General features: G+C 41.0%; 1 protein-coding gene across 2 annotated transcripts in view; it reads left to right on the top strand.

The window, feature by feature from the left end:
- Positions 1-22682, top strand: part of FBN1 (fibrillin 1) — a 253616-nt gene that overhangs the window by 189266 nt on the left and 41668 nt on the right. Inside the window, exons 43-50 of one of the 2 annotated variants that reach the window (XM_033851648.2) lie at positions 2579-2650; positions 6126-6251; positions 9120-9242; positions 12909-13034; positions 14998-15114; positions 15933-16061; positions 16656-16775; positions 19378-19503. In XM_033851648.2, the coding sequence (XP_033707539.1) occupies positions 2579-2650; positions 6126-6251; positions 9120-9242; positions 12909-13034; positions 14998-15114; positions 15933-16061; positions 16656-16775; positions 19378-19503 (939 nt within the window). Of the gene's footprint in view, positions 1-195; positions 303-2578; positions 2651-6125; positions 6252-9119; positions 9243-12908; positions 13035-14997; positions 15115-15932; positions 16062-16655; positions 16776-19377; positions 19504-22682 lie in introns of those variants that run through there. The other variant, XM_073800934.1, reaches the window with a different exon arrangement.

Genomic DNA, 22682 nt, shown 5'->3' with positions numbered 1-22682 from the left:
ATGCTTTCTAATTTATACCCAGGTTCATTCACCAGACGCATAGACTCAGTATATCACAAAAATATAAACATTGTTACCATTGTTATGGAGTCTGCCATATAACTAAAAGTCTGGAAACATTGGGCAAAGCAGTATGACAAATAAGTAAACCATAGTCCTATCAATTTTACTTATTTATAACTAATCTTGTTCCAGAAAGAATTCAAGGTGGCCCACAAAGATGCAAATGTAAAATAAGAAGGCCTAATGCAAATGGAAAGCAAGGGTAAGAAACTCAGAGCAAGGAACAAGGGTAATACACAAGATCCAAGCTGGGAATTCCTACACACTTGCCAGCAACGAGCAATAACTTGGGCTCTAAACCTTCTAGCAGCTCATATAGAGAGAGATGTGATCGACTCTAAGAGTCTCAATGACCGCAAAGCAAAATCAACACTAAAGAAAAGCAGAAAAGATCAACTCCTTGATACTGAGATCTTAGAGAAATTTCTTCTTATATCCTCATACAGAAAAATCCAAATAATGTTACCTGTTTGGAAAAAAAAGTCTAATTTACATCTTAGCAGTAAATGAAGCAAAAACTTTGGTGCAGTGTTCTTATATGGTAGATGATATATGTCCTATATATCGTGATGACATCATTTACTAATGATGATCTAGATTATCTTTGTGATTTAGATTGAATGAACTACCATGCAGAGTATTGATCTGAGAATTGTGTGGTACCTACTCCATTCCCCACAGTGATATGTAAAATCCTAAACCTATTGTCTGGTGCTACCTGACAGTGCATAAAACAGAAGATTCTTTTTTAGTAAAATATACCATTTCATCCATTGTTTACTCTGGAAATAGTGTAATAACCATTACTTAGAATTACGAGTTGTCCCCACTCTGCAAGATGTTGTTAGACCAGGGGTTGGCAAACGAGCCCATATAGGCCAGATCCAGCCCTCCTCCTATTTTTGTATGGCCCACAAGCTAAAAATAATTTTGACATTTTAAAATGGTTGGAAAAAAAGTCAAAGGAACGATATGTCATGACCTGAAAATTTTATGCACTTCAAATTTTAGTAAATAAAATTTTACTAGAATTCAGCCCCACTAATTTATTTCCATATTATCTATGGTTGCTTTCGTGAAATAGTTGAGTAGTTTTAACAGAGACTGCACGGCTTGCAAAACCTAAAATATTTACTTCTTAGCCCTCTAAGAAAAAATTTGCTGACCCCTGATCTTGACCGGTGGCCTTCAAATCTTTTGATCGTACATACCTATCGTTAAAAAAACCTGGAGGTTACACGCACTTGCTGTGTGTATTTACAAGTAAATGTGTATATGTCTCTATATATTTGTTTTCAATTCTATTGAGAAATGCATTGATTATTTTCACAAACTGTTCTATTATAAAATATACACAAAATTAATTATAAACTTGGATTTTACAAAGCTAGACATCCTAGTATTTTCTTTTTTACCTTGATGGTTCATTGTACATTCCCCTGCAGACCACTTTGGAGATCTCTGATAAAGACTATCATTTACTTTCAGAAATATCTGTCTGAGTTTTAAGAATCTGCATACTCTTAATACAACACGCAAGGTTTCGTCTTCATGTTGGATACTGGCCAAATCCAGGCATGGCCGTTCATTAGCTATGCAGTCTGCACACAGTTTAGGAGTCCCTGAAATTTGTCCGGATGGTCAGTGGAGCTGGCGTGACACTTGTTGGAAATGGACCCTAACTCCTTTTTTTATAAGGAAATAAAAGCACTATGAAAAGAACATGTTACATTTTGATTAAAATACTTTTGGAAACCTTTTACCAATTTTCAGTAGGTTTGACCCATAAGGCAATGGCCTTCTTGAGCTTAAATTGATACCATGCTATACTGGTTACACTCATGATCTGCAATTACAGAATCGCAGAGTTACAAGGGACCACAGATGACATTTAGTGCATCCTTTATTATCAACTTTGATGAATTCAGGTGAAGGAGAGAAAGATAAAGGGTCGGGGGGAGGCAGTGGGAGAGAACAAGAGAGCTGCATCAAAAGAAATCCAGCTCCAAAACGAAGTAATGAGGTAAGTTGGTTGTTTGACGTGAATTAGTCATTGATAGACCTCCTATCAAGAACTTAGCTAGATTTGCCATGGTCTCCCCCAGTCTGTCGAGGAAATGGCTTTTGTATACATTCATTAAATCCTAGATCCCTTAATGCAGAGTGGAAAGAGGCACTCATGCCAGTCCCTGGGTTCAGAGCTGAACAACATCCTTATAGAAACCCAGATTCCTACAGGCAGGATCATACAAATGAGTGGCATATGATATAGAGACCTCTGCTTCTGCCTCATTATTACATCAACATGAGGTCACTTTTCCTTCAGTGCCTGTCTTAAGGAGAAGTTTACACCATCTGTAGGAATTTTCAGATTAATTTTTTATTTTAAATTTTTCAAAATACAGGTAAACACCTTTCAAGAATGTATACAAAGTAATTTTGTTCAGCCTAATTATTGCTCTCTGCTGACCCCTATTCCCACCCCGCTCACCCCACCTTCGTTCAATCACTGCAGATGAATTTGCTACGCTCTGTGGAAGTCAAAGGCCAGGCTTCGTCATCGACATTTACACTGGTTTACCTGTTGGTGAGTTGTGATGCCTTTGTTGGAACTTTTTGTCTCTGCCCTTGTGTTAAGAAAAGGAAGTACACACTGTTATTTTCTCAGTTTGCTTTTTTTTTCTTAGAAGGAACAAATTAAACAGTGCCATTCAGCTTTATTGAAACTCTGATTCTTAGTTTGAAACAAACAGTACAGACACCCTGTGTAGCTCCACCTAATTGGCAGCAGCATTTGTCGGTCATGATTAAGGGGACTGGAAAGCTTTTCACAGAATTACAATCAAGCTTAGTTAAACCAACCCTAGGCATCAACAAAGAGAGATTCTGGGAGTAGGGCCAGCTGACGTTTGATTTGACTATAATTCCCAATCCTTCCATCTGACTAAGACCTGAGTTTAATATGACTGTTCATACCAATACTTATGTGTAGGTGGATCAATTTTATCTCACATAGAATCTCCTTAGGTTATCTGCTTTGGGATTTTTAGATGTGAAGTTAAAAAAAAAAAAAAAATCTTTCCAATCTGAGGCCCTGTCTGGTAACTGGAGCAGAGACCACTGCAGTGCTAGTGAAGCTTACGCAAGATTCAGAAGTAACGCACAGCGTTCAGCCAATGGAAGTGATGCCTTTGTGGTTTAAAACCAAATAACGTAAAAGGAGATGGCAAGCTATTGCATCCTCAGAGTCTTTCCCCAGTGTGATTTCTGTGGATCCTTAGGTGGCCCTGAGCAGTTGTGTCCAGTAGCAAACATCACCACTTTGTCTGTTCCACCTTATTCCTAATAAGTAAACTGAAATCCACATCAGCCTTTCCAATGACCTTGTTTAAGAAAACAAGGGTCTGGTCCAGCAATCAGCCTGGCTCTCTTAGTGCCAAATACATATGGCTCCACAGTCAACGTCCAAAGAAACGTCATGATTTGGAAAGAAAACCTGTTAAATGGCATTGGCCTGAAACGCCCGGCTCTAGCTGCTTTGTTTTTCCCCTTCCCAAGACAGATCTTTTCATCTCCTTAGAATCTCTGATCTGAGGATAAGTGGTCTTTAATAGTAGAATCCATCGTTCTCCGTGGATGGACCAGGCGTGTACCCCAGCAAGGCCTACCTTCTAATGTTGGTAGCAGGCAGAGACTCAAAACAGCATTAACATCATCCACTAATAAAACTGGAAAGGCTTCAGACGTCATCTAGTCCACATCAGCTAGGCCTTGCCTTACAGTTGAGGGGACAGAGGCCTAGACAGGGGAGGGGACTCAGCTGAGGTCACCTGGCTAATTAATAACAGAGCTGAGACCAGAATCCAGTCCTGACTCACAGCTTGCTTTGCCTCTAGCTCTTGAAAACTGGAAATGTGATAGTTAGCAGTATACTTATTGTTAGCAAATTCCAGCATGACAAAATATTTAGATGACTGAGAAACTTTGTTATATTTAAGCTTTATACTCTTCTTCTGAAAGGTCTGAAGATTGTTGGCATATAGAACCCATTCGTGTGGGGTTAAAACTATAGCAAGTTTATTAATCTTGTCTTTAAACATAAACTTTTCCAAGTTGAAGTTCAAATGGAATCCAGACAGGAAAAGAAAATATAATTTTTAATATATGCTTTTGCTCTTTTATGCCTAACAATGGCTAGAAATTTGACCCAGCCTGTTATTGTTAAACTTGAAAATACATCTCTTATATTTAAAACAAATGAATGTGAACATAACATTTCATGTTTTAACCCGTACGTAGTTCAAGAATGTCTGAATTTTTTTTTTCTTTTTGCTGATAGTGCATAGCTGTGATATATCTTTGCCTAACTTTTTAAGAACATGAATGACAAATGTGTGAAAAATCTAAAACATAATGACTTGTTGTATTCAAAATGGAAATATACCCTTTGATATTCTAAGCTGTTTTTTTTTCCATTAAAGAGATCAGTTTGTCTTCAAACAAAGTCAGGCCCTTTAGAAAAAGGTCCAACATAAATCCATGTCCTGTCGAATTTCTCCTTTAAAACAGATTGGCTTTAGGGTGTGATTCTTCTGAAAGCTCTTGTGAGTTCCACTTAAGTCTACAGCCATCTTCTTACAACTTATGCAAACAAAGTATCTTGCAGAGGCTCCGGACTATGATATGTAAAGGAAAGTATCTCAACAACAATAACAGAAACCTAATGGATTGGAAAGACCAAAGCTTTACATTCCCTCCCTGCTTCTGAAGTGTTTTGTGAAACTCTGCCAGAGGGCTGGTAGAGGGGCCCTCTGGGATAACAAGCACTTCGCTAATGGTTTTGAGAAGATTGTTTGACTGTGGAAAAGCATACGGGTGACAGGACAGCCTGTTAGCGGATTCCTGGTATCGAATCCCAACTCTGCCTCCTGTTGGCTGTACAGTCTTTGGCAAGTTCCATGCTCTGACTTCCTTAGTTCCATCATCTGCATCATGATGATGGTCAGAGTACCTAGAGACCATCTCATAGGGTGGCCCTGATGATTTGGTAACTAGATTCAGGCTAAATGCTTGAGAAATATACCAGGCATATAGCAAGGGAGACACTACTGTTACTGTCACTGTTACCGTTATTATCCTAGAGGACACTGAATGGTCAGGAGTTCAGAGCAGGTCAAACAGCGAGTGGACCCACCAGGCTGGTGAGGAGACCAGACTTGCCCACATGGCTCCCTCACCAGCTGGCCAGCCGGCTTTAGCAGCCTGGGTCCTGGCTCTGCTCTCACTCCTACTTTGGTCCTGTTTTAATGCTCACCAACCCCACTTCCAGGTACTGGTTCTTAATTGAATACATTTTAGTTGGCACTTAACATTTGTCAGACCGTGTACCAGGGGCCAGCAACACTGTAGCGTAGAAGCCAGCCCCGGTACCTGGGCTTGGGAAGCCACAGTCTACTGTGACAGTCCTTCCCTGGTGCCTGCTCTCTCTCCATGGTCAGCTCAGGCCCAGCTTACATCCCCAGACCTGACTTACCTCCATTCAAAAGCCACGTGAAGGAGAAAGGGGGTGTTGAAGTGGAATTTGGAAGATCAGAGCTGACCGTGACCATGGGCTCCTCCTCTGTTCCTCACCAGCTCTCCTCTCCCGTTCTAGACGAACACCACCACACACTTGGGGTAGAGACACCACTTTCTCTTGGCAGTCACTTTTATTCTGCTCATCTGGTGCGCAGGGCCCGGTGGGTACAAAGATGGCTCCTGCCTGGACAAAGCCGATGTTATAAAACAAAACCCGAAAAACAGTCAGTCAGACAGACGCATGAGCGTCTGACAAGCAGTCCAGTTATCTCAGTTGGCTCTTCACTGACGTCCCCGCTTCCATCACCACCCCAGCACACACGCACACACGCAAGCACATACACACACATACACACGCACTTTCTCTTCTCTGGCTGTAGACCTTACATAGAATGAATTAGAAGCAGCTGACTCTCCATTCCAGTTTACCCTGCAGAGGGACCACGTGCCGTTCCGTCACTCATACGTACCTGCTCTGTTTCTAGATATCGATGAATGTCGGGAGATCCCAGGGGTCTGTGAAAATGGCGTGTGTATCAACATGGTTGGCAGCTTCCGATGTGAATGTCCAGTGGGCTTCTTCTATAATGACAAGTTGCTGGTTTGTGAAGGTAAGAGAGGCTGTCGCCGTGTCACACCCAGAAATGAGCCAACCGATGAGCTGCATACCCACACACACACGTGTGGCCAAGTTCACAACATTGGAATTTCAGAAATCCATCTAACTCTAGCAGTACTGAAGGGCAACATGTGGGTCGACAGACATTTCATGTAAAAATTCCCTAACACGCAGCGGGAGAAGCAGGATGTCCATTCCCCGGCCCTCTCTCCCCCCACACACAATGTATTAGATTTCCCAGCTGATACGGAAAAGCCTTGAGATCCCGGGTGTGTCCAATAGACGGCTGTTGTTTCACATTGCTTGAAAGTGAGCATGAGTGGTGGGCAGTCGTCTTGAGCTGAACCTCAAAATCAGTGTTCTCTTCCAAACGGAGCCTTTGCTCCTCCCAAGTGAAAACAAGGTTAATGCAAATATTTCAAATGCATGAGAGAATCCCAAATGGCAAGAACAGCAAATTCGATTTTATATGAAGAATGTTGGCATGAGTGCAAATGGTACTTTTTTCATTTTCAAATTACCTCCGCTTGCCATGTGTTTGTGCTGTGATTCTGCGCATTCCTTACCGCACTTCATATTTTTCCAACATCTGGGGAAGATAGTGTTCTTTTACATTTTAGTAAAAGGGACGTTACTGGTTATTAAATATACCATGGGCCCTAGGACAGCTAGAATAATTTTCTATTTAATACTTAAACTTGGAGTCTCTAGCAGAGTTTTTGTTCATGTTAGAGCATGTATTAGAGCACATAGGTCAACATTTTAATATGTAAAGATCTTTTTCTCCTAAACTGGGGACAACTTATAGACCATGAGTCAAGTTACAGCCCCAAGCGCATGCTTGTTAAATTCTCCTCACCAGGCTTTCTGTTCCTGTGGCCAAGTTGGCCCACGTCCCTTCCTCTGCCTGCTCTGCGGGGGAGTGGGAACGGGGTGACAGCCATTCCTAACCTTCCTAAGGAGATAGTCATTTCGGGCTTTGGTTCGGGCCCTGGGCTTCAGGTCATCAAGGATCAGGTGTGGGGAGGAGGCATGATGTGGGAATGGAGAAGAAAGCCCACAGCAGGTGACCTTATAGTGCGAGAGGTGGCTGCCTGCTCATAGCCACCGTATGACACCTGTCGTACATGCGTCAGGATGTCCGCCGCCTTCTGTGGCATCTCCCCTTCTCTTCCATTCAGAGCTGGTTACTTGACCCAGGTGCCTCTTTGGCACTTATATCTGCTGAAGCAGCAGCCGTTGGCCAGAAACCAGAGGTAAGGCCATCCAGGACCACCACGTCAGCCTAGACCTTGCTACACACATGAGACTGAAAACCTACAGCTGCCCCAGCGTAAGGCACTTTGCTGTCAGGGTAGCATTCAGTGGATGTGGAGATTACAAAGCACTCCAACTTTTGGTTTCCGTTCCGTAGGATATCCATCTTCAGGGTGAATGTTTAATCCAGGGTCCGCTGCTTCCCAGCACACTCTTAGCTCGCAGAATCAGAAAAGGAAGGTTGATTTAGTACGTGCCTCAGCCAGACTGAAACTGGAATGATTCCAGAAATGATTTAGGGAGCATCCGTGCGTCTGCCCTCCCCAAGTATGTATAGAATCGGATGTTAGGCATCTGACGCATTACAGAAATGCTCGTCTGTGACGCCGACTGGCTTCTCCAGCTACACAAGGTACCCTCTGTGTTTCTGCACACCCTTAATTAAGAGCAGGGCAGGCCTGGTGGTGAGGTGCTGCTGGGTCCTGGGTCCACTGGAACCCAAGGTAGGCATATTCTGCTTCTGTATCTGTCGTACAGAGAGGCACACCCCGTATGAGACGGAAACTCCCACTGACTGCCAATAGCACTGAGGTTTTCCCACCACAGAAGCACACACCTAGGAGGCCTTGGTTGATGTATTTGCCGCCCCCTTGTGGGAACTTCTCTGGCTGAGCCGACTTCTGCATGAAAGCCCGGTACTGGTGCTGAGCTGACTCCCACCTGTGTTCCAGGCTATTCCCTTTACTGGATTTAGACTGAATTTGAATGTCTCGTAAGAGCAGGGGAAGGGAATATGTATTTTGCCCCACGCTATAGCCTGGACTGTGCAGTAACTTTTGCAGTGCCACGAATTTGAACCGTATTAGGTAGCTGTTAAATTTTTTAAAAGATAGACGAACAACTCCCTGAGCACAGTCAAAGCCCTGGAGCACACAATATCCATTTTATTCTTTCCTTTGATAGTAAGCGTTTGGTTCTTTTCAGTGGTTTTATGTGCAATCTCTCATGGTAAGTCTCCTTGACTTGACTGCCATGTGGCAGAAATTTAAGCAAGAGCCTGTGCAGCCCTGCAGTTCAAAGCACTGTCTGTAGACCAGGAGTACCAGCATCACTTGGGAGCTTAATGGAAGCACAGAATCTCAAGCCTCTCCCCAGACACGCTGAATCAGATGCGCCTTTCAAAAAAATCCTAAGTGATTCATACGCGCATTCAGGTTTGAGATGCTCTGCTCTGCAGACCTCACAACCTTCCAGACAAAAGCAACCCAACTGAATCCTAAAACCCCCAGGCTTTGAGCAAATACAAGCTTTCCTAGGATCTTGGTCTATACCCGTATCAAGTCCTGGCCCTTGAAGCTGAGTTTCACAACTTTTTCTAGACATTAGCAGCGTTAGAACCCGTATGTGGTGATAAATCAAGTATTTGCGTTTCTGAAAAATATCTGTGAAACAGAAAAATTAGAAAACGAAATTTCCATCTTCCGTGGTTTGTTCAGTAGAACCGATCAAAACAAGCAAATATAAATCCATGTTGTGTGAGAGGCTTCATCCACTTGACACCAGATTCTGCCCTCCCCGTAATTCAGTTCTCTCCTGCTTGTAGATATCGACGAGTGTCAGAACGGCCCGGTGTGCCAGCGCAACGCGGAATGCATCAACACGGCGGGCAGCTACCGCTGCGACTGCAAGCCCGGCTACCGCTTCACCTCCACGGGGCAGTGCAATGGCAAGTAGTCCCCACCGCCCAGCGCCCACCCGACGGGCCAGCCCCATGGAGCTGCAGATACCTGGATTTCCTTGAGATGGTTAGGTTGAAGAATACATGACTTCTGAGTTGTAGTAACTAAACTGGGAAAAGGGAAAACTGTTGAAATGTCTTCACACTTAGCTTTTTTCTCCCTTTGGAGGTGTGACGTTTCCAAATTTGCCTCTTTGCTGCCCTGCTGCAAACACCCACTCCCACAAATGCACGCACACACACACACACACACACGCACGCACACACACTCCCTAACTGGTATTCAGGACCAAATACTTTTTTGTCCTTTCACATAATCCCCTTTGGAGTGGGTGAGGTTGTCACCATTCTGGCCACATACCCCAAGTCTAGATGGCAAAGCTCCCCTGAGCTGGGCCAGATTAAACTGCACAAACTAAGGAAAAAGAACCAACAGTATCACTTTTTCTCCTAAACAGCTTACACAGCTGAGGGCAGCAAACGTTGAAAGCCTTTTATTTGCTATGTCACCTACAGTAAAATGAGAAACTATCCGCCAGAGGTTAAATTTTTTTGTTGTTCCCGTTTGTCAGGGATGTGGTAGAAACAAGAAGGATGAGCGTGTTACCAACTTAAATTGATGGTAAAATTATTAGGTGTCTGATGGTATCTTGTAGCCAGTGGTATCAAAATAAAAACACTGGTGTTTCAGCCCAGAAGGAAAGTAATACCTCAGAATGATTTTCCTCTGAGTTTTTTAGTAATTATAAATCACTGTATATTTAGCAAGGAGGTCAGGAAGAATGTGTTATTTTGCTTCTGGCTCATTTCACAAGGAATTTCCTGGATATTTTATGCATTTGTGAATGAAACAACACCAAGGAACGTGGTCAGATTTTCCTTGGGTCTCCTTGCCCACCAGTGATTAAGTGGTGGGAAGTGCGCTGCTTTCCGTAGGGTATTTTGCATTGTTTTATGAGACTTTGGTGGGAAGAGGGTGTAATACCAGAACAAAAACTCATTTTGAGAATCAAGACTTGTTTTTTGGGGGGTTTAAAGGAACATGTGCAAGTATTTAGCATTTTGTCAGCAGAGCAGTTGTTATCCACGTACTGAAAAAAAAAAACAAAACAGGACAGGAAAAGTGAGGACGTCTCTGATATGAGTCACAATGCTCTCATGAAACTTGGCATTCATACCACTTCCCTGCATTTTGCTTGTAATTTATATTTATTTGAAACTGCGTGAAATAATTCCAATCAAAATAAGGAATTGCTGATAATATAGAACATGTCATTTCACACCATTTCATGCTCAGGCAAGATGAGGGAAGAACTATTTTATACATCAAGACAAGACGTCCAACCAGGGCCTGCTGGGGCTTAAGCCCTGTCATGTTTTCTTGTAGAATATTAACATAAATAAAGCCCATCCGGCGTTAACCAGCGATAAGTACTGTGAAGGAGTGTTGTCTGTAGCCAAATCTTCATCTCCCTCATTCATCGAAATCCTCACAAGAAAGGGAATGTACTTGAATTTGAGTTTTGCAGCTATTCAGCCTCTAGGGCTGAAGACTTCACTCTGGAAATGTCTTCACTTACATCTTACTGTTAAAATCTTTTAAAATGTCTTTAAATACTGTCCTATACATGGCATTTTTCAGACATATTGTAAAATACTCCTGTCTTCCTGTGTTTAAGATGAAAAGAACTAAAATTTCCTTATCGTAATAAGATTTTTATTTGAATCCATAAGGACATCATTTCAACAGCTGGCCATAATACCCGCACTGTTGCTGAGAGATTTTTAGAGAACAGTTAGGTATCGAAGCCGAGGATGCTGGTCTCACCTGAGGAGCTGTGGCATTAGAGCAAACGCAGCCCCCTTCTGAAATGGATTGCCGAGCTAAAGACATGTTCTTCCCAGCCATTTCCTCATGGTCTCCTCTCTTTCTGCTGACTGTGTGGGTGTTTTCCCCCAGTACCCTGTTTAAATCTCCTATCTCAACCTCAGGCAGCACCTTCTCGGAGTTTAAATCTTGGTGCTTGTAGAAACCTAGTTTTCTGGTCTCAATACAAAGTGAACTTCACAATTAAGTTCTCTAGAATTGTAACTTTCTGTTTCAGCAGTAGAACTGCAAAGTAATCCATGTTTCATTTTTTAAAACTCATCGTGAAATAGGCAACGTAGGAAAGAAAATTCCTAACTGAGGATCCCTTTCTAATAAGATTCTTAATGCTCTCCATTTTCTGTGGGTCCCAGAGATAAGACAGACCTGGTCCTTGCATTCTCCCAGATCCATATTACCAGAGGTTACCCAAGGTTTGGGCCAACCCTTCTCAAAATCAGCTCCCTCCACAGAGCTTGGCAATGGAAATCAATTTCCTCTGCCTATCTCAGGGAGAAGGTTGCTCATTTTAAATCCGTTTTCTCTGATGGCAACAATCATAATTTGTTCACTAGCATTTCTGCACAGGCTAGCCGTAGCTCCTAAGCTACTCTATCCCAATGTCCCCTCTTTATGATATACTCAACCCCACCTGAGACTTTTAAAGGATATGGTGATTCATCAACTCTAAATGTTTTGCGTACTGGAAGGAAGTAGTTCTAAAAATGGCAGCCTGAGCACGTGAAATGGAGGGCATATACTCTCTCCTGGCGTGGGCACAGCTGCTCTGTGCAGCAAAAAGTGCCTGTTCCCAGCTGCTGTCTTCTCAGCAGATAGGGCAGGCAAACAGCAAGTCTGGATTATTCAGCTGAGAGCAGGGTGCTGCGGTGCTCTACAACATCTACACCCAAGGCGGTATTCTGCTATTTGCTTTCTCTTGTGACAACAGGAAAATCAGGATAACGCAGTGCCATTTGAGTTACATTTTCCCTAAACGTAGAATCTTGAGAGCTTTAGAAAATTAGAGACATGAGTAGGCATGTAATTATGTCATCTGTGGATTCCTGCAACAAATTTGGCCCCTCAGATAATCAGATTTCGGGAGAGCCTCACTTGATGACAAATATAATTTAAAGCCTAAAGACTGGCAGAAGCAAGATGAGAGGGCTTCCTTTTGAAAGAATATGGATAAAAAGGAAAGAAACATCATTAGGATCGTCAAGTGCTGAAAGGAGCCATGTGTAGACAGGAAGACTTGGTTCAGATGGAACAAAAGGTTACAGGAGTGAGACAAAATAATGATGTGTAAGTGGAACAAGGGACGATGCAGGCTGTCCATCATGAAAACCTATCTTAGCAATGGGATTTGTTTGATTTAAATTTCTAGAGGAAGCCATGAAGCTTCCATGATTTGAGGCACCAAATCTTGACTAGACAAATACTTCAGTCAGTTACACAGTCTAGGATACTGCTTAGGCAGAGAATCAAATGGATTACCTACCAGTTTGGATTTTTCTTCCCCATTCTACTACTAAGTTTTCTCTTCTTTTAGAAGATTTTTTTTGGATACCGCCCCTGTTTTTCATTGCTTGTGTATTGTTAATATGGTCTGAATGTGCCCAGTAAATCAGAGTAAGTGTTAACCAATTTTGAGTCAAAAATAAATATGTCAGCATCTGTTTTACTGGCTTAGTTTAGAGCTAGGATTAATCCTGAGAGCAATACCCAGAAGTAAGTTATTTGATGTGATTTTGTCTTCTAAGTTTTCACTTACTTTTTATCTACAGATCGCAATGAATGTCAAGAAATCCCCAATATATGCAGCCACGGACAGTGTATTGACACAGTTGGAAGCTTTTATTGTCTTTGCCACACTGGTTTTAAAACAAACGCTGATCAAACCATGTGTTTGGGTGAGTATGTGACTATCATTTCATTTTTTTCTTCATAACCTACTGAAAAATTCATTTGTATCTGAATATATTTAAAGTTAACACTAAACCTTTCAGTAGTTGTTTTGTTATTTATAAAGTAAAAACAGAAGCACGTGTGTAGCATTAATATCCTTTGGTATTTAATCTTTAGTAATCTGAACATCATAAACCTCTTTCTTGATAATCATTTGGCTGTCAGTTCAGAAAAACTTTTGACTAAGAGATAAATTGAGAAAGATATTACGACAAAAAATTACTATTTATTAATGTTAAAAGCCTATTATTCTTTTATAGTATTTATGTGAGTTTGCCTTATTGGAAAGGGTGCAGCTTTTGATTGTTTGAGTATGAGCATTTTTTGAGACGTGTCTGTAGTTTGTATCAGATCCTTAAAGACAGATTTACAGATCATTTTCCTAGGGGAAAAGAGCTCAAGATTTTAAATCTCTTCCTTGGTCTTAGTACTGAATCAGAATGTTGATTTAGAATAAACTTCAAATGTGTAATCAGGCAATTTCTCTCTTTCCCTCCTTTCTGTTTCTACTTTAAAGCAACATCCATTAAGTCTTCTGGGGACTTCAATCAGTTTCACAGCTGGAAAAAGAACCATCTATAGGGTGATGTTTAAAGTGCTTGCCTTTGGCTGTAATTGGATTTATCCATTAGGGAACATTCTCATAAAATCTGGTCATCTTCAGAGCAGATAAGTTTTAAGTTGAAGATTATAATAGGCCCTGCTCATCACTGGCGAGATAATCCCTACATACTAATGAAGCCCTGCCCAACTTTCCTTCTCCCTCTTCCATCTGAATTATGTAGAACCCTCTACCAAAGGACCTGCCCAGCTAAAGAACTTCACTTGCTTGGCTAAAAATGAATCAAGGCAGAAGTTTCTGACTGCTGGCAGGGTGACTCATCCGGGTGCAGTCGTCAACCACAGACACACATGTTGGAGTCACACTGGGCTCAGCAATAGCTTCTTGATTTAAGATCACAGATAACTTATCTTTATGTCCAAAATTTGAAAGGAAAGGAAATCCTAACTCTAAACACTACACTTTGCTAATCTGAGGTGTTGCCTTCCACTCCTTCCCCATCTCTTTGTCCTTGCCCCCCCTCGTTCTGCCTGTTGATATAACAAGCCAACAATATCAACGTTTTTCATTTTAATTTCTTATTTCCTCCTTAATATAAGGTACACCTACTCTTTATGAGAAAGGTGATGGCCGCTGTCACAAGATGCAAAGACACATAAGATGCCAAAACAGCTTTACAAATAGTCAGAGTGAAAAGTCACAGACCAATAAAAAGACAGAATACACTGCAAGAGAGGAGACCCACATTAGGGGCCATGCCATTGGGATAGATTAGAAGGGAGATAAGTCACCATTTCATGGGAGTGGTCGTGGGGTTTTAGGGGTGGATTGGGAAAAAGAAACATGTCTAAGATTCCAGGTGAGTTAGAAAGCTAATTTATTTTGTTGCTGATTTTGGGGTAATATCAGGTGACTCACTGCCTTTTGGTAAACTGGAGTGAGAATCTTAAAGGCTGAAGTTTGCCAAAGGTGGCAGTGAATCAAGACCCAGATGTGCACAGAATTTTCCATTTCCAAGTGAAAGTATTTGAGAAAAGTGGCAAGGGTGGAGAATTCTAGAAGTAAATAGAATAAAATAGTTCTTGTCCAGTTCTCATGTCCTCAGCTTGCCTCCTTTCACATGCCAACCAAGGAAAGGATTTTCTCCCAAGGCTTAGAACCTTGCCTTTTGCTGGTTTCTCACAGGGAGCTGCCGCTGCTGGAACTAATACCAACATCGAATCTAGAAGTTCTCAGCCTACGTACGACATTTTGTGAACTCTTAAAATGCCTTTTAACCGCAGGTAACCACATACCCTCCTCTTCTGTTAATAATCATGTTTTTCTATGTCCTTTGTTCCTGCTAGACATAAATGAGTGTGAAAGAGATGCCTGTGGGAATGGAACTTGCCGAAACACAATTGGTTCCTTCAACTGCCGCTGCAATCACGGTTTCATCCTTTCCCACAACAATGACTGCATAGGTGCGTGTGCAAAACAGTCAGCCACCAAAGGAAGGCAGTTTTATGTGTGTTCTTTGTAATTAGCATCATCTCCAGCGTGCTGGCAATCTTTTTTAATATATGCCATCTTATGCGTGACAGGTGGTTAAAAAGAGTTGTTAAATACAATGTGCTAATTAAGTGTCAAATATAGCTACTACATCTATTACTTTTATTAATATACTCATTAGCAGCTAGAATTTTTATGTCTACTATGCTGCAAATTAAATGCATTTCAAAATAAATCGAATATGTTTTAAAACATACAAAAGCTATCCTTTGTATAGAAATTACGTAGTTCAGGAGCAGTGTGGACCTGCCTGTCTAGATGTTTCACTATAGCCTCCCTTCAAAGAAGTTAAAATTCGTCTTATAAAATACGCTACATTATTCACAAGCAAGGGTAAGGAACCAAATTTTGTATTGTGCTAGAGGCTACTTTTATATACTTCTGATTACAAGAATACTTAACAGTACCCTCAGCTGTACTGTGTGTTAGTAATTCAGTTTTAACCTTTAAACATGAAACCTAAAGGATGATCAAGGTGAAACTCATACAAAATCCTAATATAAATGATCAATCTCTAATTAGTAGAATTATGTCATCTTGTTAGGTTCTGATAGGTGAATAAAGCCAGGTCTGCTGTTATAAACTAGATCACATTGGAATTTCTTAAGTCTGCCTGAGCCAGCAGAGGCCACTGAAATTCAGTATAAGTATTTTTCCCTTTAGAAGTTTTGATCATTGATGGGATTACGATATTTTCTTTGGAACATATCAAAGGATATTCTTTTGGCAGATGTTGATGAATGCGCAACTGGAAATGGGAACCTTTGCAGAAATGGCCTATGCATCAATACAGTGGGGTCCTTCCAGTGTCAGTGCAATGAAGGCTATGAGGTGGCTCCAGATGGAAGAACCTGTGTGGGTGAGTGCTGCTTCAGAAACACCCTCCAAAGGTCATCCCAGAGGCCACTCCAGGAATCACGCAGTCTGTATCACAATCCTTCCTTCAGAAGCCTGGAGGAAAAAGATCAGAGTAGAAAGTACACTAATCCTGCCTGAATGTGTGTATGGTATATATACCACTCTTCCCCTTTATCTTTTAAAATTAAGTGTTTGTAATTACAGAAACAGTTACAACGTTCAATGTAACTGTTAAATTGTTCTCTAAACAACTGTAATTCCCTTTCTTTTATTCTTTTTCTTCAACAGAGCTTTGTGGTAAGCTCTTATACAGTCCTTTGGGTGTCCTCAAAGATCTTCATACCCATTGACTTTTCACGTGCTATGCTTTCCTAGAAAGTAGATCAAATAAAATATGGTTGTTAAATACATTGCACACTTCTGAAAGCTAATAAAGCTGATTTTTACTGAGCTGTTAGTTTTTCTCCAGGGTAGAGTTTGTGGACTTTAGATTTATGTATTTCTTAGATTTTATTCCAGTTTCTTTCGATTTTAGTTGCTTGATGGAAACCATGCCAGTGGGAACCTCTTTCTTCTTTTTCCCTTTGCTTTGCAGATATCAACGAATGTCTCCTAGAACCTGGAAAATGTGCACCAGGCACCTGTCAGAACTTGGATGGGTCCTACAGATGTATCTGTCCACCTGGATACAGTCTCCAGAACGACAAGTGTGAAGGTAGGAGGGCTATCAATATTTGGAAATTAGCGGTATTGGTTACTGCATTGACATTATCCAATTTTTGAGATGGTGTGATGGTGTCTTCATTTTGGAATACTTTATCAGAAACAAATCCAAGGGTAGGGTGTGACTTATGGGCTCAAAATTAGATGGTGAGACAGGAACATCAATTCTCACGCTAATCTCTGATGAAGCTATTTTGCTCTGTGTATATGGGTGGTCACATAACCCTGACACCTTCCCAATGTACTTTTATGCAGCTGGTAGAAAGTTCTGGATTACATGTTTTTAAGTGCCAATGGGTTGCAACTAAACATAGCTTCCTGCTTCCAGTTAAAATCTTTAAGTGACCACAGTCAAGGTTGGAGGAATGTGGCTATATAATTTCTCTATGTTATTTTGACTTGTAGAATGGTAGAAATGTGTAACTACAAATAAATTCTCAGCGAATTTTATAGTACCGTATTCCTCAATACGTACATATATCATTGCATTAAATGCAGGACGTTAATTGCCAGAACTTCATCAATGAATGGGGTGGAAAGGACTTTTAAGAAGTCACCTAGTCCATGCTCCCACCTTTAAACAAGTCTGCATCTAATCCGTAATGAGTAAGAACTGTCCACTTCTAATAGCATCAATGACAAATGTTTATTATATATCTAATTTAACTCTCGGTCAAGAGATAACATTCTAAATGAAAACACTTTATCAAAATTAGACCTAAATGCAAATTATTAAGTGTTATTTTACTTCTATTAGAGATCAGCTTTATTCACTCCATGATTCAAAATTACCCTAAAATGAACAGAATGAAAATGTATAGAAAGGAAAACGACTTCCAGAATAGTTCATAAATGTGTTCATTCTAAATCTTTGTCCCTACCCTTATGAAGCTGGCACCTACAGTTTGACTTCTACTGTAACGACAACAAAAACAAAAAGGAGACATCCGAGCATTTTTACGAAAGTTGACTTCTAAGCAAAGGCTGGATGTCGGGGTGGAGGGAGTGTAGGAATGGAGCAATTCAATCAGCAGCAGCAGTTCAGATAATAAGCCACAGGAAACATGATGCAACTATAAATGCAACATAAGAACATGAAATGATGAAGCTAGTTTGGCACTGTACAGGAAGATACCTTGCACTGCACATTTCTAGAAAATCTATTGTGTGGTATTTACAAAATTAAGTCAAGATAACAAAGTTAATATCCTAACTTCCCTTTCGTTGGACCTCGTGGGAATAAAGCTGTGTAACGCGAATACATTTTGGTGTGGGTAGAACTCGTTGCACAAACCTGAAAATAAAGAGTCGCAAGATACAAGGGATATCTGTTTCGTTGAAAAAAATTGTCCATAAAAATAGCATGGCTCAGAATCAAGACTTACCTCTTTTTCACTACAAATTCCTGCTGAAAGTCAGGGGAAAAGATGGGTACGTCCCTTGGAAAGAGTGGTCATACTTTTTCCACAAGTAGGGTCATCACGTACTTTACTGACCAAACCAAGACAGTTTTGAGGAGGGCACTATTAATAACAAGTCCAGGTCAACAGGCATAAACTAGTACTCTCCCAGGCAAACTAGAACATACTCAAGCCACTGAAACTTCCCTGCAAACCATCCTTAATTACTCCTTTACAGTAGATCAGGTATATTAATATGCTAAAGGAAACATGTCACAATTATGTGTGTCAAATTCCTATCATCTATATGATAAAAGAAAAACTATAGTCTATACACAGAAGATATTTTTGTGTCTTCAGACAAATTAAACTGCAACTGAGAGATAGGAGCCTCATCTCTTGTGATATCTTTAGTTTGTATTGCATAGGATTATTTTCATGAGTACTGGTGTCCTTGTAAAAGTCATAGTTTTAGGATATTGTAGCATGGGATATTGGGGAAAGCACTGTGGACAGATGGGTGGAGGGGAACAAATTTGGTTCAAAGGCCTACATCTCTCACGGGGTAACTCATTGGCAACACAATTAAAATTTCAGAGCGTCTGCTTACTGTGTAGTGGTGAAGTCAGACTCTAGAGTTTCTTGCTTCTTTCCTAGTTTAGGGTGGTATGAAATTACTCCAACTTTTCTAATTATCCAAGAAATTCAGTCTGGGTAAAACATGTTTCTCACTGCATCCCTAAGAAGGCACTTGCAGAGTCCATTTTTACAATAAGAACCATCAAAACTAGTTTTTTAAAAGTCATCACAGGGACTTCCCTGGCGGTCCAGTGGTTAAGACTTCACCTTCCAATGCAGGGGGTGCAGGTTCGATCCCTGGTCGGGGAGCTAAGATCCCAACATCCTTGTGGCCAGAAAACCAAAACGTAAAACAGAAGCAGTATTGAAACAAATTCAGTAAAGACTTTAAAAAAATGGTCCACATCAAAAAAATCTTTAAAAAAAAAAAGAAAAAATAAATAAAGTCATCACAGCCTAGAAGTCCACTCACAGCATCGTGATACAGGAAAAATCTTCATTGTTAGAACTGAGTTTTGAAACTCGGTTACACTTTGTACTTTTACATTGTGCATTTAGTATCCGATGGTGTCTCCATCATGTTTTCACCTTGTTTGACACATGTACTTCTTTTAGATATTGATGAATGTGTTGAAGAACCAGAAATTTGTGCCTTGGGCACGTGCAGCAACACTGAAGGCAGCTTCAAATGTCTGTGTCCAGACGGGTTTTCCTTGTCCTCCACTGGAAGAAGGTGCCAAGGTAAGTGCTTTTGACTTTTGGCTTTAGACTTTCATTACTCTGTGTTTATTTGTTGTGGTTTTATTTTTTAAACATGGCGAAGTTTTGATTCTTTGTGAAAGAGAAGATGGAGTGTTTTCATTCATCCAGACGTCTAATGATTACCACATGTCAGAAAGTTCATTTTTACTTTTAAGGTTAAAAACTCATCCATCAAATTATGGTTGCTTGTACAACAACTGTCCTGGCACTTTAAACCTGTCTCTCCCCCTGAGAACACAGATGCTTATAGGTCAGTCAGCAGGGGATCAGCCATGAGCCACTGAACGTGGCAAAGCCTGGGGCAAGTTCAGTTACAAGTTCTCTGCCTCTGAAAAGGTAACCTCTGTAAATATGGGCCAAAACCTAGACTTTCAGACAGAAAAGTGCAGATTAACTCATGTGCTCCCGGGTTATAATGCCTATCTCTTACATCACAAGTTTTCTAAGAAAACAGAGAAATAAATGGGAACTGACCAGGATTCTTGCTGGCCCACAGTCTGTTTTCAGGAATGATACTTGTGAGCTTAAAAAAAAAAAAAAAAAAATCAAAAGGGGAGCCTGAACTTAAGCATAACACAGTTTATTATGTCTCAGCAAACTATTCAGATTTTACTAAACAATCAATTGTGTGTGTCTGTCTACTTACACAGACTAGTTTAGTGAATTCAGGACAAAAAAACACATGCAAACAGACATATCCTCCCCCCACCCCCATCCCACCCCCTTCCGGTGGTTTTTTTGTTGTTTGTTGTTGTTATACTCTTTTGTTCAGTTTTTTTTCTCCTTGGTTGTTTTGTTTTGTCTTTTGCTTCCATATTACCAAGTAAGAGGCAATGAATATCATTTAAGATTCCAAATATTGGGCTTAGGGGTCTCAGCCTTGCCATTTATAGCCTAGGGCAAGTCATTTAATCTTTTGGAAGCTCAATTATCATATTTCTTATTTTTAAACAACAATAAGGATACCCGCCCAACCAGTCTTGTTGAATACGTGAAAAAGCTTTGTTCATTTCTGAGTCCTTCATAGGTTCTTGCTATTGTTGTTCAAACTGATTAACTTTTTACTTTTCAACGGGTCATTTGGTCACCTAATATTTAGGGGTGTGAAGGGGGAGAGTTGAGAATTCTCTGTTGGTTTGATCCTGTAGGTAGCTATCAGAGGCCCATGTGGATTTCTGGGTTATGGGTGGGATGGTGCTTGATTCAAGCAAATATTCTGTCTGTATGGTACAGACCAGCCAGATAAATTCTTACTCCTTCTCCCTTGTCTTTGTGTGCCTTTGGCTTGGCCGGAGTTTGGAAAGAAAGCAGTGAGAAACCAGGTGTGAATCTGCCGATGTGGCAGGCCAGAGGAAATTCATAGGCTATTAATTCAATTTGCACTGGCCTGTCACAGAGCAAGCTAACGCTGCAGGAAGAATCAGCCCAGCTGTGAGCAGCCCTGCCACATGCTCAGCTCCAAGAGGCAGAGCCAGAATTGAGGAATGCAAGCAGGGAAAGTGACTTTCGTAGCTCTGATGAAATTTCAAAGGTCATTAAGGCTCTCTGCAGATAGACCTGTAAGCCGGCATCCTAGCAAGCCCTCGTTAAAGGATGTGGGCATACACAACTCTCTTTCCTGATGCAAGGCACCTTTAATTAAAAAACAAAACCAGTTCTAGAGGATCATCACAAGCAAATGTAAATCTCCCAAAGAGCACAGATTTTGCTAGAGCCAGGGCATTAAGAGCTGGGTTTTTACTGTAAGATGACAAATTAGGAGTCAGGCTTCTGTTGTCCATAAAATGAGAAAATTCCACAGAACCACAGATAATGTTTTTGAAGGAACAAATGTGATAGAGGACTCAGGTGAACAGACCCTGGCACCTAAAGGCCACAGATGTAAATGAGCCACTCCCACTTACGAAGTTCAGTGAAGGGAATTTGTCACTTAGGCTCACTCTAAACTTCATACCTAGATTTTTTTTTCCCCCCGGGGTGAGGTGATAGAGCGGTGTTGGGGAGCTGGGCTGGGGTATGGAATAGGGTCCGTAATGAAAGGAGAAGAGAATGAGAAAATTAACAGACCAATATTAGCACATGCATGTATCTAGGTTTAAAAGAAACATTACAAGCTGAAAGACAAAGGAGAGAATTGAGTTTTGATATAATTGTTGAGACATTTTTGTGAGTAGTCATTAAATTATATCTTAAGACAGTTGTAGGCATAAATAATAAAAACTGGACCAATAGGGCTTCCCTGGTGGCGCAGTGGTTGAGAGTCCGCCTGCCGATGCAGGGGACACGGGTTCGTGCCCCGGTCCGGGAAGATCCCACATGCCGCGGAGCGGCTGGGCCCGTGAGCCATGGCCGCTGAGCCTGCGCGTCCAGAGCCTGTGCTCCGCAACGGGAGAGGCCACAACAGTGAGAGGCCCGCGTACCGCAAAAAAAAAAACAAAAAACTGGACCAATAAACACAAAACACTGTATGTGACGATGAACTTGAAGAACAAAGCACATCAAAAGGTGTCCTTCAAGAAACTACAATTTGTTAAATCTTGACACTTTTCAGCAAAGCAACCATTTAAATAGCAGAGATGCTGCAGGACAAGGATAGGCTTTTATTGCTCTTCACCTTCAGAAGAATAGTTTGCTGAAAGGTGCCTTTTAGGTCCCAGCCATGATGGATGTGAAAATGGAGTAGAAACTAGAGAGACAGTTTCTCTAAAAGAGTTGGTAGCCATGAAGAGTTCAACAAGTTCATTGGCGAGGTCACCAGAATTTGACTTATTGGAGCCTGGTAAATGTGGCTGACTGATATTTTTACTTTAATTCATAAAAATTTTTCTGCTATGATCTTTGGCAGCTCAGTTATTCTTACCTTGTCTCCTTTTCGTTGAAATAAAAGATGGTGAAATTGTCTTAACTGAAATCATAAATGGCTATAATAATATGCTACCGGGAATTGAAAACAGTGACAGGAGAGGGCAGACCTGGTCACACATAAAGAAAGGGGGATTGTGCAAAATGGATATGAAAGCATTTCCTTAAACCCTGCAGATTTTAGCCTCTGTGTAACTCAGAGGAGTTTGCAAAGCTTTGGAGGTCAAATTTGAGGAAAAACATACTCCAGGCTCTTGGATGAGCTCACTTTTTAGAGTCACCCAGTTTGCTCTATA

Source organism: Tursiops truncatus, chromosome 2 (assembly GCF_011762595.2).
Source record: "Tursiops truncatus isolate mTurTru1 chromosome 2, mTurTru1.mat.Y, whole genome shotgun sequence".
Taxonomy (NCBI): domain Eukaryota; kingdom Metazoa; phylum Chordata; class Mammalia; order Artiodactyla; family Delphinidae; genus Tursiops; species Tursiops truncatus.
This window is presented reverse-complemented; position numbering and strand designations above follow the sequence as displayed.